General features: G+C 42.2%; 2 protein-coding genes across 2 annotated transcripts; one reads left to right on the top strand and one right to left on the bottom strand.

Moving 5' to 3' along the window:
- The first annotated feature begins 20 nt into the window (after positions 1–20).
- Positions 21–2,323, top strand: CST11 (cystatin 11). Its single transcript, XM_002925468.2, has 3 exons — positions 21–363; positions 978–1,082; positions 2,188–2,323. Exons 1-3 carry the CDS (start codon positions 139–141, stop codon positions 2,269–2,271), a joined length of 414 nt encoding a protein of 137 aa, XP_002925514.1. The 5' UTR covers positions 21–138; the 3' UTR covers positions 2,272–2,323.
- A 7,595-nt stretch (positions 2,324–9,918) lies between these two features.
- On the bottom strand, positions 9,919–14,839 carry CSTL1 (cystatin like 1). Its single transcript, XM_002925467.3, has 4 exons — positions 14,644–14,839; positions 13,934–14,185; positions 10,878–10,988; positions 9,919–10,100 (listed from the first exon to the last, which is right to left on the bottom strand). Exons 2-4 carry the CDS (start codon positions 14,150–14,152, stop codon positions 10,017–10,019), a joined length of 414 nt encoding a protein of 137 aa, XP_002925513.1. The 5' UTR covers positions 14,153–14,185; positions 14,644–14,839; the 3' UTR covers positions 9,919–10,016.
- Positions 14,840–16,692: the final 1,853 nt, after the last annotated feature.

The raw sequence follows: 16,692 nt of genomic DNA, 5'->3' as shown, positions 1-16,692 counted from the left end.
GAGAGGGAGGAAGAGGAGGGCAGTGGGTGTCCACCACTGACCATTTAAATCTGTCCTGGCAAGGAAGGTCAGTGGGATCCTGCTGGGCCCTGGAGGGTAAGGAGTGGGGTCTTTCTATTCCTCCCCAGCTGAGGGACAATGGCCAGACTCTGGCAGGCTCCGCAACTCCTGCTGGCCATCCTGGTGGCCCTGATGGTCCTCACTTACCAAGAAAAAAGGAAAACCTTTCTGAGTGTCAGAGAAGTTCCTGCATCAGAGCCCTTTGTGACAGCCACCATGGAGTATGTGACCAATGACTTCAACAAGAAGAGTGATGACAAATACAATTTCCGGATTGTGCGCATCCTGAAGGTCCGGAAGCAGGTCAGTGCAGCCCCCTCTCCTAGCCATGCCTCTCTAAAGGGGACAGTCCAAAGGGGATGCCCATACAAGTGAAATTCAGCCTCATTTAGTTTCAAGTGGGAATTTTAAGAGAAACATAAATTCACTGGCATGGATGAAGTTACCTAAATGATACCTAAGACCAGGGGTCAACAGATTATACCCCAGGAGACAAATATGCCTGCTGCCTATTTTTGTAAATAGTTTAATTGCTGCCCAGCCATGCCATGCATGTACACATCATCCAAGGCTGCTTTTGAGCTATGACAGCAGAGTTGAGTACTTGCAACTGAGAATGCATGAACTGCAAAGCCTAAAAGATTGACTATCAGGCCCTTTACAGACAGTTTACAGATCCTTGCCCAAAACAATTACTATCATTTGAGTTGTCCAAGGGGTGTCTTTGCCCAGCGACTGGCTTCTGGAGATTCTCCTTGAATGGCAAAAGGATAAAAGTCAGATAGGAAGGTTAGAAGCCCACCAATTTGTCCAGGAAAGAGTCCTTGATCTTGGGCACCATGAAAAGGATTTCTTGATACCAGAAGCTACAGAGAAAGGAGAAATCCTTTTATCTCCTTGCCACTTGCTCCCCACAGATTACTGACCATATGGAGTATCATGTGAACATGGAAATGCGGCGGACCACCTGTCAAAAGCTTGAGACTACTAACTGCTCCTTTCAGGAAGGGGAGCTTTACAAGGTACTGGGTGAATGTACATTAATTCAGAAAGAACTCACTGGGGTTTTCGGTGGTTTTAGGATGAGGTAGGGTAGAGTTACTGGGGGTATATTCAAGCCTGCTTGAAGAGAATGCATAGATAACACCAGCTTGCTCAAAGAGGAAACGTGAAGGTAAAAGTGACCAAGATCCTGCCTGGCAGGTGTTTTTCCTTTGTTGTTGAAAGAATTATGGGAGGTAAAGGGGGTCCAGAAAGGGCAAGCCAAGGTGGCTGAATAATTGAATATAGCAATAGAGTAAAATTAGAGGATCTTCTTGATGTTAGTGATTGAACTGATGAAATTGGCGTTCTGATTTCTATTTTAGGAGAAATGTAAGTGTTTAAGCCTCCCACCCCTCAACCCTGGGCTTTCAAATGAAGAGCAAGAAAACAAAAGCAAACTAAGAAATTATGTTTATTAATTTTTCATTATGGGACAAGAGGGAAGTGAAAAAGAAAAGCAAAATCTTGAGGGAGAATGGAGACAAAGGAAGGAGGGAGAGGGTGTGATGGATCAGTGGATGAACAGACAAAAGTGTAGGGAAGGAAGGATGGATGGCAATGGGTGAGTCCAAGTGGATGGATGACGATGGATGGATGGATGGATGGATGGATGGATGGATGGATAATGGGTGGATGGACAATGGATGGATGATGGGTGATGAATGGATGGATGATGAATGCATGGATGGTTGGATGGATTGATAGATGGTTGGATGGATGGATGGATGGATGGATGGATGGATGGATGCCAGCAGAGGCCATGTAAGGGAACGTGTGAAGTTAATGATGCATGAGTAAAAATAAAGAGGAAAAAAGAATCACTAATTCCTATTGTGAGTATGGCAGGATGCATCCTATTTCTAGTCTCCAATTATCACCATAAACAGAAGGACATTTGAGGGGATGATCTCAGTAATACCATCAAGTGATTGAAATCAAAATAAACATCAAATCATATTTGGATTGGAGGCATGGTGAGGTGGTGTCATTTTCCCCAACTACACGTGTTATGTCCTCTTCTTGCTCCTTTAAAATTTTCACTTTGCATGTTGACCTTTTTAAAATATTGTTTTTGTTTTTTAGCAAATTGTGTGCTTCTACTCAGTGTTTGTTGTTCCCTGGTTTGAAAAGTACAAAATTCTGAACAAAAACTGCACGGATGGCTAGGTGTCCTGGAGAATGCACCTGCAATCACTATACATGAAAGAATCGTGCAATAAGCAGCAATTCTCAATATAGAAAATAAATGTTTGTCAAACTATTATCTTAGTGCTCTTATCTTAACACTCTTAATGTTTATGATTCCACTCTTTTTTTTTTTTGCCAAATTCTTCAGTTCATAATAATATAATCTGAAAGTACTCTGGGTTAGGGCAGTTTGGGGATTGTAATGAGGCAATGTGGATAATTCCTGACCTTATAGCCTATACCTGCATGATAGCAGAACTTAAATCCCAGCCTCATTTAAAGTAGGAATCTTCAGACTGTAGAGTAAGTAGAAGATGAGGAAGAGGAGGAGGGAAAAGGCTGTAGGTCAATTACCTGATCAGACAAAAGCTGTTTGCAGGTATGGCCTACAATGCCTTCTTTGAGGGGCCCAATGAGGAGTATCCCTTTCCTTGCTTAAAATGTCGAACAAGGACAAATAATACAAGTAATTTTAAAAGATGAGGATCTTTGTTACTGATAAGGACTAAGTTGGGAGATGTGTGTTATTTTTTCAGGAAAATGAACGGTCTAATACCAAACTCTAGATTTACACGCTTAACATAAGCAAAATTAGACCAGAGCAGGTCTCTTCACAGAGGACTTCCTCGCTTGGAGTTACCAAAGAAAATATGTGCCCATGTGGGAAGGAGGAGGACCGGGGTATGATAACTACTTTATTCATCCCAGATAGACCAATCAGAATAATTCCACCAGGATAGAAATGATTGAGGGTGGGGAGAAACTGGGAATGCTATGTTAAAGGGACTTCCTTTCTATGGGTGTCATATTAGCAGTGGGGAATGAACACACACACACACACCCAGCCAACATCTTGATTCAGGGTTTCAAACAATGTCACCAATTTCATCTCTTCACTCTACTTCCTCCATGTGGTCTCAGAGGGCTGCCAGCTGGGTCACATCTGTCCTCATTCATATCCAGTAGGAGAGAAAAAGATCTCAGGCCCAGGAACTGAGGAAAAAGCCTTGTGGTTTAATACCACTGGAGAACTCTAGGGACATTATAAAATACACGCACACACACACACTCATGCTCACAACTCTTTCTCTTTCTTACACACACACACTCATACTCACAACTCTTTCTCTTTCTTACAAACACACACACATCTACCTGAAGGGAGAGAGAGTGGGGAATTTATGCAATAACCCCAGTTATTGGCTGCAGAAATCTTGTAGGAGGCATTAACGCCCTGGAACCACTGGCCTGGGGTGGCTTGATGGCAGAGAAGGCAGCCAGAGATAAAGGGGCATAGGTGCTGCGTTTGGAGCTAGTGTGCACAGAAAGATGAGATGTGGGAGGATAAAGACAGAGTGCCAATAGGGTACTCTTTCTACATGTGGACTGTGTACAGAAATGCAAAATAAACACATCAAGTCTCTACCAGATAGAGATAGCTGGGATCTTGGAAAGAACCATATTTTTGTCCTCTACACTTCCTACCAAAATTCTGGAAAGCTCAGGACCCTGTTTCACGTGGTGCCCAGATAGGACTTCCCTCCACCACTATTCAGGAAAATGTTAACCTACAGTTTCCTCATCTTTAAATGGAAATAAAAGTACCCATTTCTTGGGGTAGTTATAAATATTAATGATGATAGCACATGTAAATTACTTAACAAAGCAAATACTCAAATAAATGTTAATGATTAGTAAGAATACTGGCAGCAGCAGTAGTAATTTAATATTAATTAGTCATGCAACTCTCTGCTGGAATTTTGGCTGCTTTGTCTGAAGGGTAGAATAAAGGTAAGGTAGAACATTTGTGCCCATTGATCTTTTGGATTTCTCAGCCCAAAGTTTTTTTTTTTTAAATTTTTATTTTGAAACAATAGAAAGAAGAAAGTTATATGATAGTACAGAAGGTCTCTTGTATGCTTCATTTAGTTTCCCTGCACAGTCACATCTTTTATAGTTATAGAAAAATATCAGAAGCAGGAAATTGACACTGGTATAGTTTGCACATGTGTCACTTTGTCGTACATGTAGATTTGTGTGACTGTAACGCAATCAAGATATAGAACTATTCCATCCCCACAAAGATGCTCTAACTAACCCCCTATAGAGTCACACCTCCCTTTCTCCAGCATCTGAAACTCCTTGCAACCACTAATTTATTCTCTATCTCTTTAGTTGTGCCAATTTGAGAATGTTATATAAATGAAATCAAGCATGTGACCCTTTGAGATTTGTGATGATGCCCTTGGGATCCATCCAATGTGTTTCATGGTACCAGTAGCTTGTTTCTTTTAATTGCTGAGTAGTATTTCATGGTATATGATACCACCACAGTTTGTTTAACTATTTATCTATTTTAGAATGTGTTTGTTGTTTTCAACTTTTACAAATAAACTTTCTGCGAACAATCACGTATGAGTTTTTGTGTGGATATAAGCTTTCATTTCTCTGGGTTAAATGCTGAGGAGCGCAATTGCTGCACCTTTTATTTTAGGATTTTCTCTTTTTGAAAAAGAAACTGCCAAACTATTTTCCAAAAGATGTATCATTATGTAATGTCCCTCTGTATCCCTTGTAGTTTTCTTTGCTCTGAGGTCTACTTTATCTGATATTAATATAGCTTCTCTCTTTTTCTTTTAATGTTTACATAATATAACTTTTTCAACTTTTCACTTTCAACTTACACATAACATTATATTTGAAGTTTCTTGTAGAAAACATATAGTTGGATCATGTTTTATTTAATCCACTCTACCAATCTCTGTCTTTTAATTGGCTTATTTAGACCATTTACATGTAGTTTATACATTCCAGTTAATGTAATTGCTGAAAAGACTTAGGTCTGTTATTTCATATTTTCTTCCCTCTGTATTTTGTTTGTTTCATTTATTCTTCCCTCCTGTGAGTTACTTGAACATTTTAAAAATAATTCCATTTTTATTTATCTATACTGTTTGTGAGTATATCTCTTTGCACAGCCTTCTAGGTGTGTGCTCTAGATATGACATTATAAATACATAACTTGTCAGTCTACTGGTGGTGATATTTTACAGTTTGAAGGAAATGTAGAAAGTTCAGCTCCCTTTATACCCCTTTATTCTCCTCCTTTACAAATGTCCTAAGTATTTCTTATACATACATTGGGAACTACATCAGAAAATGATACAATTTTTGCTTTAACCATCGGACATAATTTAGAAAACTCAGGAGAAAGAAATCTTATTCTTTTTACCCATATTTTTACTTTTTATGTTTTTCTTTTCTGATGCTTTAAGATCCTTCTTTTAAATTTCCTTTATATTTAGAGAACTTCTTTTAGCTGTTATTTTAATGTAGGGCTTCTGGTGCAAATTCTCTAGTTTCCTTCCATGTGTGAATGGCTTATTTCCCCTTTATTCCTGAGGGATATTTTTTGGTGGATATAGGATTCTGGATTGAAAGTTTTCTTTTCTTTTAGCCCCTAAAAAATATTGCAGCACTTCTGGCCTCCCATGGTTTATTATGAGAAATCTGTTGTCATTCAAATTGGGGTTTTCCCCCTAAAGGTAAGGTGCCTTTTCTATTTCACTGCTTTCAAGATTTTTTTCTTTGTCTTTAAATTTCGGAAGTTTAACTCTGATGCCTTTTGCTGTAGATTTCTTTGGGTTTATCCTGTTTAGGATTTATTCACTTTCTTGAACCTATAGGTTTACTTCTTTTGCCAAATTTGAAAGGTGATCAGTCATGATTTCTTCAAGTAGTTTTTTAGCCCCCCTCTCTCCTCTCTTTCTGCAATTCCAATGTGTTAGATGTTTTAGAATAGTTTCGCCAATTTCTGATGCTCTGTTCATTTCTACTTAGTCAACTTTCTCACTGTTATTCAGATTGGATAGTTTCCATTATTCCTACTTCTGGTTCATTTATTTTCCCTCTATTCAATCCATTCCACTGGTGAGCCCACACAGCTAATTTTGTATTTCAGTTATTGTACTTTTCAATTCTAATATTTCCACTTGTTTTTTTCTTTAAATCTTCTATTTCTTTGCTGAGATTGTCTGTATCTTTGCTGAGACGTCCCATTTGTTCGTTTGTTTGAAGCATGCTGATAATTGATCATTGCAACAATTTATGATGACTGCTTTAAAATTCTTATCAAATGGTGGGTATTCATCCTTTCTGATGGCTAGGTAATATTCCATTGTATATATGAACCACATCTTTATCCATTCATCTGTTGAAGGGCATCTTGGCTCCATCCACAATCCTTATCAGATGATTTTAAGATCTGTGTCATCTCTATGTTAGCATCTGTTCATTGTCTCTTTTCATTTAAGTTGACATTTTCCTCAATCTTAGTAGGACAAGTGATTGAGTATTAAAACCTGGATGTTTTCATATCATACTTCTGGATTTCACTTATATGTCTCTTAGCAGGCCTCCTCTGACAGTGTTCTGCAGGGAAGAGGGACACCACCTCATCACTGCACAGAGGGGACTGAAGGCTACGTTCCTCATTCGGCCTCTGTTGACACAGTTGGGGGGATTCCTCGTTACAGCTGGATGGGGTGGGAATTCAGCCTTCCCCCCCCATCCAGGCCTCTGCTGATACTGCTCTCATTGGAAAGGGCAGGAGTGTCTCATCACTACTCCCCATATGCTTCTTCTCACACTAGCTCAGTATGGAGAAACAGAAGTCCAGGTTCTCCATGTGGCCTCCACTGTCACCACAGGGATGGGAGGGTTGTTGACACTCAGTGAGGTGAAAGCTCTGCACCCTATTTGGCTTTCTCTGACACCATTTCAACATGAGTGTTGGGCTCCTCGTTATAGTCTCAAGAGGATGAAAATCTACATTCCCTACTCAGCCTTTGCAGGGGTGTCAAGGGATTGTGGAGCCTCATTTTTTCCTTCAGTATTTGCCTGTAGCAAAGCACTTATCTAAATGCTCTCTGTCATAATGGGCTGCCCCATACTGGTCTTTTGGCTGGAAAGAGTAGGTTTTTGCTGAGATGTTTTATCTGCCGCTGTTGTCATTTCCAGGTTTCTACCTTCTTCATCTCCAAGTCTGAGATACAAAGCAAAAAGGAAACCCAGGGTATAAGCTTCCTATAGCTGCTGCCAAATATCCATAAACTTGGTGACTTCAAAACTTGTTCTCACACAGTTCTGGAGCCATGAAGTATGAAATCAAAGGTATTGGCAGGACTGTGCTCCCCCCAGAGGCTCTAGGGAAGAATCTGTTCCTTGCTTCTTCCAGCCTCTGGTGGCTGCTGGCTTTGCTGGGCTGTGGCCACATCACTACCTTCTCTGCCTCTGTCTTTACACACCTTCTCCACCATGTCTCTCTGCTAAATCCTTTTCTGCCTCTCTCTTATAAGGTCTTGGGTCTCTTAGACCTCAAGGCCTAGACTCCCCAGTCCTATCACAGAGTCTTACTTTGTGCCTGCCCTTCCTACCTGCCATTCATAAAAGCAAGGCAGGTGGGTGGGGTAGGGAGAGTTCATTTTATTATTATTATTTTTTTTTACTAAAACAGTCATTTTTTATTTTTTTTATGTAAAGTTCGATGATTCATTAGTTGCGTATAACACCCAGTGCACCATGCAATACGTGCTCTCCTTACTACCCATCACCAGCCTCCAGTGGCGCAATCGGTTAGCGCGCGGTATTTATATGAGAGTTCGTTTTAAAAATTCAAAGCAAAGCCATAAAGTTTGGTAAAACATTTTCAAAAGAATAAAGTATCATTTGAAATTACATAAAACAAAGGTAAAAATAAAACAATTAGGTCATATAACTAAAAGATATTTTAAAAAGTAAGAACTTGGAAGCTGAACAAGGTTTAAATCAATAATTAAATAGCATTAGAGAGGTAAATTAAGAAAAAAATTTTAAAATGTTAAAAATATCTTGAGTAAATTAGCTTAAGACTGAATGTACACATATCCTATTATCCACGATTCCACTTTTACTTGTGTACTCAAGAGAAACTCATGCATATGTTTACCATTAGAAACACGCATGCATATTTATTCTTAATAGCTATTATTGTCAGAAACTAGAAACTACCATAAAGTTCATTATCAGTAGAATGGATAAATATAGTGTGGTATAATCACAAAATAGATTTCTACACAATCTTAAAGTAAGCTACAATTACAACATGAAAGAATACAGAAATATGTTGAATGAAAGAAGCCAGAAACAAAAGAATATATACTGTACGATTCCATTTGTTAAAGTTCAACCAACAGGCCAAACTCAGGATGATAGAATCTGGAGAGAGGCTCCTCACCTGTAACATGGAGGTGAGGGTTGCTATTTCATAGGTTGTTGTGATAACCAAATGAGAAAGTGAGAACAGCAGGCCTCTCTGAGTCACCCACTCAGCCCTCAATGACATTAGATTTGCAGAACTGGATGCTTCTGGCTTCTCTCTTGCATGAGAATTTCACCACCTTTAACACTGCACCTCCACTCTCCCTTCACTCTCAAGCCACTCAGGTGAATTTGAGGTTCTTATTTGTGTGTTTACTCTTCCCCTTTGGAAATCCTCTCTCAAGTTGCCATTATAAGTGTGCTAATGGGTCTGGTCACTGAGAAGGTTCTCAGCTTTCATCTGCTCCCCATCTCTGGTCCAATGTACACCTACCCTGCTCAACTATGAGTCTCATGAGGGGTGACACTGTAGGTCTCATTCCCCCAGCAGTGAGCACTTGGAGGCTCAGGAACTCCTTGTGAAGAAAAGAGTTTACACGGCCAGCCCAGACTGCTGTCCTTGGAAAGGCCCACTTGCAAAGTTGGCCTTGATTGGAGTGTGGGAACTTGAATGGCAAACAGTTCCCTACACTGATATAAAGCTCTCCCTAAGTGATGAGAGGACCTCATGTGTCTATACTGTTTATACAGTGTGGTTTATGCTGAATACCTTTTTTTCCTTCTGGGACTCTGAAGTTTGGACACATCCTAGGCAGAGGCTGCCTATGTGTGCAGCTCCAGGGAAAACCTGTGGCACTGAATCTCTAATGAGCTCCCTGGGAAACACATTTCACACGTGCTATCACAACTCAGTGCTGGGGAATTAAGTGCATATCATCTGACTGCACCAAGAAAGAGCTCTGGAGACCTGCATCTAGTTCCCTGGAACTTCTCCACATTAGCCTTTTCTGTTTGCTGATTTTGTCTTACACCCTTTCACTGTAATAAGTCATAGCTCTGAGTACAACTGTGTGCTGAGTCCTGAGGGTCTTTCTACTGAGTTCTGGACCAATGAATGCGGGGACCTCAGCTACACTTACAAAGATATGTAAGTCACAGAGAGTATGGGGAAGAAACAGAGCTCCTGCAAGCTCAGGTCAGTGGTCAGAACGTGCCTGAATCACAACAAACCTCAGAGACATTCACTGAAGTAGAAAAACTATGAGTTTCCTCCAGAGAGTTAACATCCTCCTGTTCAAATTGCACCCACCCAAGAAGGGCCACTGAACATGTGCATGAGTAAGTGTGAGTGTGTGAGTACATGAGTGTGTACATGAATGTGAGTGTGTGAGTTCATATGTGTGAGTTTGCCTGTGTATGAGTGTGTTGTGAGTGTGCACATGCACATGCGTGAGTGTGCGTGTGTGCACAAGTGTGAGCAGGTGTGTGGAGACCCTGCTGAGGGGGGTGAGGCCCCTCAGAAGTCTAAGAGAAAGTGCACAGTGTGACCATCTAAGTTTTCATCAAACATTTTTACACCAATGCTTTCAAGCCTCCAGACAAGAGTTGTTCCAGAGTTGGTAATAGTTCATCCAGGGCACAGTGTACACCAAAAAATCACAAATGAAGCTCTGGAAGGAGAAAGAAAACAGTTTTCAGAGAAATATTTTTTGAAGGTGAACAAAAAGGTCCTGCCCCTCAACAAGCCCTTATCTGGGGAATCTGGACCAGTCTCTGTGTCTGCTCAATGACCCCATAGGTGAGGGGGATCTGCTAACAGTCACGTGGTGGGGGCCAAGTGGGGCCAGCCTGAACAGGGTTGTCACCCTGGGCTCCCCCATTCCAGTCACTTGGGACTGGAACAGGTGCACCTAGAGCCTGCAGCCCTGCAGGATGCTGGGATGAAATCTGGGCAGGACAACCTGGGACAGCGGCATTGTCCATGGACCCAGTCCTCCTGCTCCTGCATGCAGACACAGAGTGTCCCTCATGTCAACCAGCTTGCAGGTGGTTGTACCAGGAGGTACCAGGAAAAGCTAGAAAAGATGGGCAGAGTTTGGAAGACTAGAAGGAAGCTAGACAATTCCCAGGCACCTGAAGAGTATGAGCCAAGACTAGAGCGAAGCCCCAGGGAAAATAAATCACTTCCACCTGAGGGCCAGGGATGAGACTGCCAGGGGAGGAGACTGGAGGCCTGCGGCCAGGACTATGACACCTCAGGGTGGGGAGACTGCCCAATTAGAGAGCCTTCCTCCCACCTCTGGGCACCTCCAATGGCATCAGACAGACCTACAGCCAAATCCACATGGCCAGAAAAGCTGTCAATGTCCAATTTTGGTCTACTTTTTAAAATTCTATTTTTTCCCTTTTGATTACCAGTCCCTGCTCAAATGACTCCCACCACATACCTTTTTCAGCTTCTTTTTGCTTTGAATGGGGCATGAATTACTTGTGCTATTCCTCTTGCATTTGGTCCGGCTAATCTTCACAGTTACCATATATTCCACTCCAGTTGTGAGCTACCGAGAAACAGTGAGTGGCACTGTTAGTGTTGACTCCAAGCATCCAGTTACTGACCCTTGCCAAGAAAGGCTAGGCCATGAAGCCCCAGGAGCCACAATTCCTGTTCCTATCATCCAGTAACAGCATGGCTCCCTCTTCTCCTTCCAGCTGGAAGAGGCACAGTGACAGCTGAGGCCCTTGGTTGGCCCCCAACATGTGCAGAGCCCTTCCCCTTTCTCTGGACTAGCTTCACTTTTGCAGCCACAAATGGCTTCTCACCTGTCTCACTTGCATCTTCAGGATGAGGGATTAGCAAGACATTGAGCTTGGCTGCCCGGCAGCCCCAGAATACCTCCCATATCTATACACACGATCTTCAGAATGCATAGGGGCACATCTTGTTCCTTGGCTTCATCCATGTCCTCCCTCCCTACTCTCCTTCCCAACTAATCTGATGAAAAGCAGCTTAGCAACACAGCTAAAAAACATAGGCTTAGAAACTGAATTGATTTGGGGAATTCATTTCCCTCCTACTAACACTGCACCCTTGAGCAAATGCCCAGCAGCCTCCCTTTCTTCAACTATAGAGTTCAGACAATAATTGTGCCTGCTCAAAGAGTTTTTGCATGGGTTAAAGAGAAGCATGCATCTCACTGAATGCACAAAGAAAATTTTAAAATAATTCATTACAAATTATTACATGTTTTAGCAAAGTGTGGGGAACATTACTCTGAAGCAGCTATGGAGTTAGGAAAGCAACGAAACAGAAGACAGAAGAATTGTGCTCAAGTTCTGGCCTTATCCCCTGCCATCTCTACCTCCTTGGCCAAGCCCTGCTACCTCCCTGAATCAGTTTCCTCTTCTAGAGAATGGGGAGAACAGTGCCAATTCCCTCCTAGGAATGCAAACAGTGAATGTGTAAACCATGGAGAACACACCCCAGGGTTAATCCCGGCTGTTGGGATCTGTCTTGCTGTGCTCATGATCAAGTGTCAGGTTGTAAGGACTCTGAAGGCAGGGAGGCTGGGAAAGCCCTTTGTGGCAGGACCCACACCCTGAAGTGAAACTCCAACAAATGCTTTGGTGATTCATGTCCTCTATTGGAAACGGCTGGGTCCCTCAAGTCAACATGCGGCATAGAGAGCTCTGCCCGGGGAGGGGAGAAGCTCCTGGAAGCTCCCTGCTTTCTTGTCCCTATGTCAGGGTCAAACCAAAGAAGGCCTGGTACTCTCCCTGGTGGTAGTAGAGGGAGAGAGCACCCACATGCCCCCTGGAGGAAAATGCCCCCAGAAGAGCTCAGGGTGGTTGAAGCGGAAGGAGGCCTGAGGCCATTATAGCCATCCTGGTCCCAACATCTGCCACCTGAAGAGCCTCAGGATGCAGGGCTCCAAGCTCTTCATCAAAGGGTGCTTCTATCCAGGTGCTGGCATCTTGCAGGGCTTTCACACTGACCTTCAGTGCACTCCATAGGTATGAAAAATCTAAAACACTGACCATAAATGTTACTGACATTCCAGTGTGCAAAGTGTTTTCATATTTATTATTTCATATTTATTATTAGACTGGATTGCTAGGTAATAAGAGGAATCATCATAGTGATACAAATATTTTCACGAATGCTGCTTCACTCTTAATCTGCTCACTTGCAGGTGAGGAAACAGGCCTGGAGAGTATGAATGGAGCTTGACATAGATCTCACAATTAGAGGGACCTGGAACCTGGGTGCAGGCAGCCCATCAGGCCCACCTCCTATACCCCTCTGTGAGGTATTAGGACACACACAATCATGTGGCAAAAAGGACTCAGGTCACCTAGCTACCAAGGGGCACACACACTCTGTTCTTTTATCCATCTGAATGACATTAAAAGTTCGTTCATAAACTATTCTTCTAGAGTTAACTGTTAATGATAATGGACTGATTCCACAAGACAGCCCCCTTCTGGGAGTCTCAGATTTACCCTTGGGAACACTGACCTGGAAAAACGAGCCAACTTGGCAAGAACTTTGGTCAACAGCTGCCACATTGTGGCCAAGTCACCTCAGTGTTCACAGGCCTGATGAGCCACCATCTTGGGGCAAGAGTGTGTGACTGAAAATAGGGACAGGCTGATGTCCACACTGTGATGTCCACACTGTGATGTCACACTGCTTCATGTCACACTAACACAGCCTGCCCCTCTCTGCACCCCACCCTTGCTGGTTTCTCCTGTTCCCACTGCCCCTCTCTCTCCCGGCCAGAGATCTTTTCTCCTGTTTTTTTTTTTTTTTCCCAGATCGGGTTAATTGAACTAAAATGTGCTATTGCCTCTGCCCTAACTTACAAATAGTTTACTGTGTAAACTTGAAGGGAAGTTGGACCCACAAAAGTGGTTTTCAAACAACTTTTCTCTCCTCCATCATCCTCAATTGATATATTTCAAAGAAACTTTGTATGCAAAACACATAAAAAGAGAGATAATCTAGTTGAAGTCTGTCCCTCACTCTCCCTTCTCCTTTCCACCCAAAAAAATGCCCTGTGCAATTCCAGATTTCTATAGAATACAACTAGAAAGTTCAGATTTTACAGCCCTGGACATTGAAAAACTATGTTGAGGGGAAACCTATAGAGAATGTTTATGTTTCACCAAAGCAGATCATTAAAGGAAACAAAGCCATCCTCGTTGGCTGTCACTCTGGTAGGACAATTTCAGAACAAAAGGCAATTCTTCCCAAGAAAAAACAGTTGAGAACCTCAGAAGCTGTTTTTACTTTAGGCCAAGAGTAACAGAGTTAGGGTTTCATTCCAGTCATTCAGCTCGCATTTCGAAAGCGTGATGAAGGCAAGTCTGGGGTCCAAACAACTCCAAAGCATGCTCATCCCAAATGAAACCTCCCCCCACCTTTGTTCTCTCTGGGAGCCATACCATGTCCCCAGATGTCCAAGTGGGCATTGCCCACATCCCAAGAAACTGAGGCACAAACCTGCATTTGACTTCGAAGTAGCTTGTCAACTTGAAATAAGTAGGTGTCATTGCTAGCATTGTTGTAGGATTCCATGAGGAATTGGAGTGTTGAATTCATGTTTGTCTTGCTCATGGGCTTCTCCTGGAAGCCTTCCCACCTTTGAAAATGACCTAGTCTGGCTGTCAGGACCAGGGCAGCCAACAGCAACAGAGGGTTCCTCCAGCATCCAACTCCCATTTTGCAGCCTTGAAAACCTCCTATCCACTGCACCTGCCAGGGTGGGTTTGGAGCCAGACAGCGACTTACTCACCCTCCCCCAGCGGCCCTTCCCCAGAGGGCTTGCCCAGGTTAAGCAAAAATTGAGGCCCCCGCCTCATCCTTTCAAGGCTCTGCCCTCAGTCTGACGAAAGGACCAACCCAGGAAATCTCCCTGTATGGTTACTCAACTCTCGTTCAAGTCTGTGCATTTTTCACATATTTATGATATCCACTTGGTTCTCCCATTATTCCTGCGAGTGTAATTTCAACACCTGCCAAGATGGGCAAGACCCTCTCCCTGCCTTCGTATCTATCAAGGAAGAAAACCCCCAGAACAGAGCTCTATAGTGCAATGCCATAAAAAGTATATTAGACAAAGAAGTGTCATTAGTGGGAATTGGGGAAGACTTATGGAGAACTGAGATAGGAGGAATCAGGATATGGGACAGGGCATGATACATTCTACTTACCTATTGTGGGTTCTACCTGTCTAACCCAGCCATCCTTTAGAAACTGTGCCTCCTTTAGAGATAGATTCTCTTTACTCTCCTGCCTGCTTTCTCACCACAGATTTCTGCCTGCTGGATCCCACTGTACCTGCAGGCCCTGGCACTAGCTCTTGCTACCTTGGTGTGACCCTAGCAGACCTTTGTGAGGTAATATTAGCCTCCCCGTGAGGGGGAAATAAACTCTGATCCTTGTTCATAAATTAATCCTGAAGATGCCTGGAGGTTAGGTATTGCTTATTTGGGGCAGGAAAAATTTTCCTCAACCCTCTTTGGGTCTCTGGCTGGGCCTAAGAATTAAACTAACAGGAGAAAAGCATAAGATTTTATTGACATTTTATATATGCATGAAACCTTCACAAGAAAATGAAGATGTGAAGAAGTGGCCAGAAAGAAAAGCTTATGTACCCTGTAGACGAAGAAACAATAAATATGTGTGAAGAACAAACAAGACAAGGGGGTCTGGAGTAGGGGTAAAAAACGGCGAGGAAATAACAAAGTTTGTTTATACAGCTGTATCCCGCATCTCTGGGGAGAAGGATGTCCTCCATCTTCCTGGTACATGGAAGGTATCTTTCACATGGGAGATTTGTCTTCTGTTTTCAGGGAAGAAGGGCTCCAAGTGGGGGTGGGGGGGTGATCAGAGTGTCCTTCCTGCTTTGTCATTTTCTCAAACTCCTTAGGCTTAAGATCTTCAGTTCACCAAAGAGCCATATTGGGGCATAACATGTCCTGAACCCAACACCTGCATCCAGAAGCCTGTAATAGTTCCCCATTTTAAAAATCTTTGTTGAGGTGGGATCCTAAATGGAGTCCTGCAGAAGAAAAAAAAGAATTAGTGGGACAGTTGATGAAATGTGAATCAAGTCTGTAGATCAGTTCATAGCATTGCACCAATTTTAACTTCCTAGTTTTTACCATTGCACTGTACTTACATGAGATGCTAACATTTGGGCAAGTGGGGTAAACATTTTATGCTATTTTTATAACCATTTTGTAAGTGTGAAGTTATTTCAAAATAAAGGTTAATTTTAAAAAATTTTTTTGTTTAATTTCAATTTAGTTAACATATACTATATTTTTGGTTTCAGGGATAGAATTCCCTGCAGCAAACCTCAGTTTGTTTCCTAGAGGAAAGAGTCTCTTATGATTTGCCTCCCTCTTTGTTTTCATCTTATTTTTTTTAATTTAAATTCAATTAGTCAACACATACTACATCCTTAGCTTCAGATGCAGTGTTCAACAATTCATCACTTACACGTAACACCTAGTGCTCATCACATCACATTGCCTCCCCAATGCCCATCACCCTGTTACCCCATTCCCCTCACCCATCTCCCCTCCAGCAACCCTTAGTTTGTTTCCTAAAGGGAAGAGTCTCTCATGGTTTGTCTCCCTCTCTGATTTCTTCCCATTTAGTTTTCCCTCCCTTCCCCTATGATTTTCTGCTCTATTTCTTACATTCCATATATGAGTGAAACCATCTATTTGTCTTTCTTTGACTGACTTATTTCACATAGCAAAATACCCTCCAGTTCCATCTATGTCAGTGTAAATGGTAAGTATTCATCCTTTCTGATGGCTGCATAATATTGCATCGTACACACGAACCACATCTTCTTTATCCATTCATCTGTTGAAGGACATCTTGGCTCCTTCCACAGTTTGGCTATTGTGGACACTGCTGCTATAAACATTGGAGTGCAAGTACACCTTTTTTTCACTACACCTGTATCTTTGGAGTAAATACCTAGTAGTGCAATTGCTGGGTTTTCATCTTATTTTATTTTTCCTTCCTTAACCCTATGTTAATCTGTTTTGTTTCTTAAATTCCACAAAATAAAGGTTAAATGTTCTAAAATAAATAGGACCTTAGTCTTTGGGAAGCAGCACCACCTTGCAGTTCAACTCTCCTGGGTTCAGATCCCTCGCTGGGTGACTCAGAGAGACAGTTCATCTCTGAGCCTCGGTTTCTTCATCTATAATATGAGAATGGGAAAAACTATTAATCTT

Source organism: Ailuropoda melanoleuca, chromosome 13 (assembly GCF_002007445.2).
Source record: "Ailuropoda melanoleuca isolate Jingjing chromosome 13, ASM200744v2, whole genome shotgun sequence".
In the NCBI taxonomy this organism is placed as follows: domain Eukaryota; kingdom Metazoa; phylum Chordata; class Mammalia; order Carnivora; family Ursidae; genus Ailuropoda; species Ailuropoda melanoleuca.
Note: the sequence above shows the minus strand (reverse complement) of the source record. Positions and strands in the feature narration are given on the sequence as shown.

Excerpts from the sequence above, each read along its gene's own strand:
- CST11 (XM_002925468.2), top strand. The coding sequence starts at position 139 with ATGGCCAGACTCTGGCAGGCTCCGCAACTCCTGCTGGCCATCCTGGTG. Across the intron at positions 364-977 it reads TCCTGAAGGTCCGGAAGCAG|ATTACTGACCATATGGAGTA; the intron begins GTCAGTGCAGCC and ends TGCTCCCCACAG. Across the intron at positions 1,083-2,187 it reads AGGAAGGGGAGCTTTACAAG|CAAATTGTGTGCTTCTACTC; the intron begins GTACTGGGTGAA and ends TTTGTTTTTTAG.
- CSTL1 (XM_002925467.3), bottom strand. The coding sequence starts at position 14,152 with ATGGGAGTTGGATGCTGGAGGAACCCTCTGTTGCTGTTGGCTGCCCTG. Across the intron at positions 10,989-13,933 it reads TACTTCGAAGTCAAATGCAG|CTCACAACTGGAGTGGAATA; the intron begins GTTTGTGCCTCA and ends GTTTCTCGGTAG. Across the intron at positions 10,101-10,877 it reads GCAAAAAGAAGCTGAAAAAG|AGCTTCATTTGTGATTTTTT; the intron begins GTATGTGGTGGG and ends TTCTCCTTCCAG.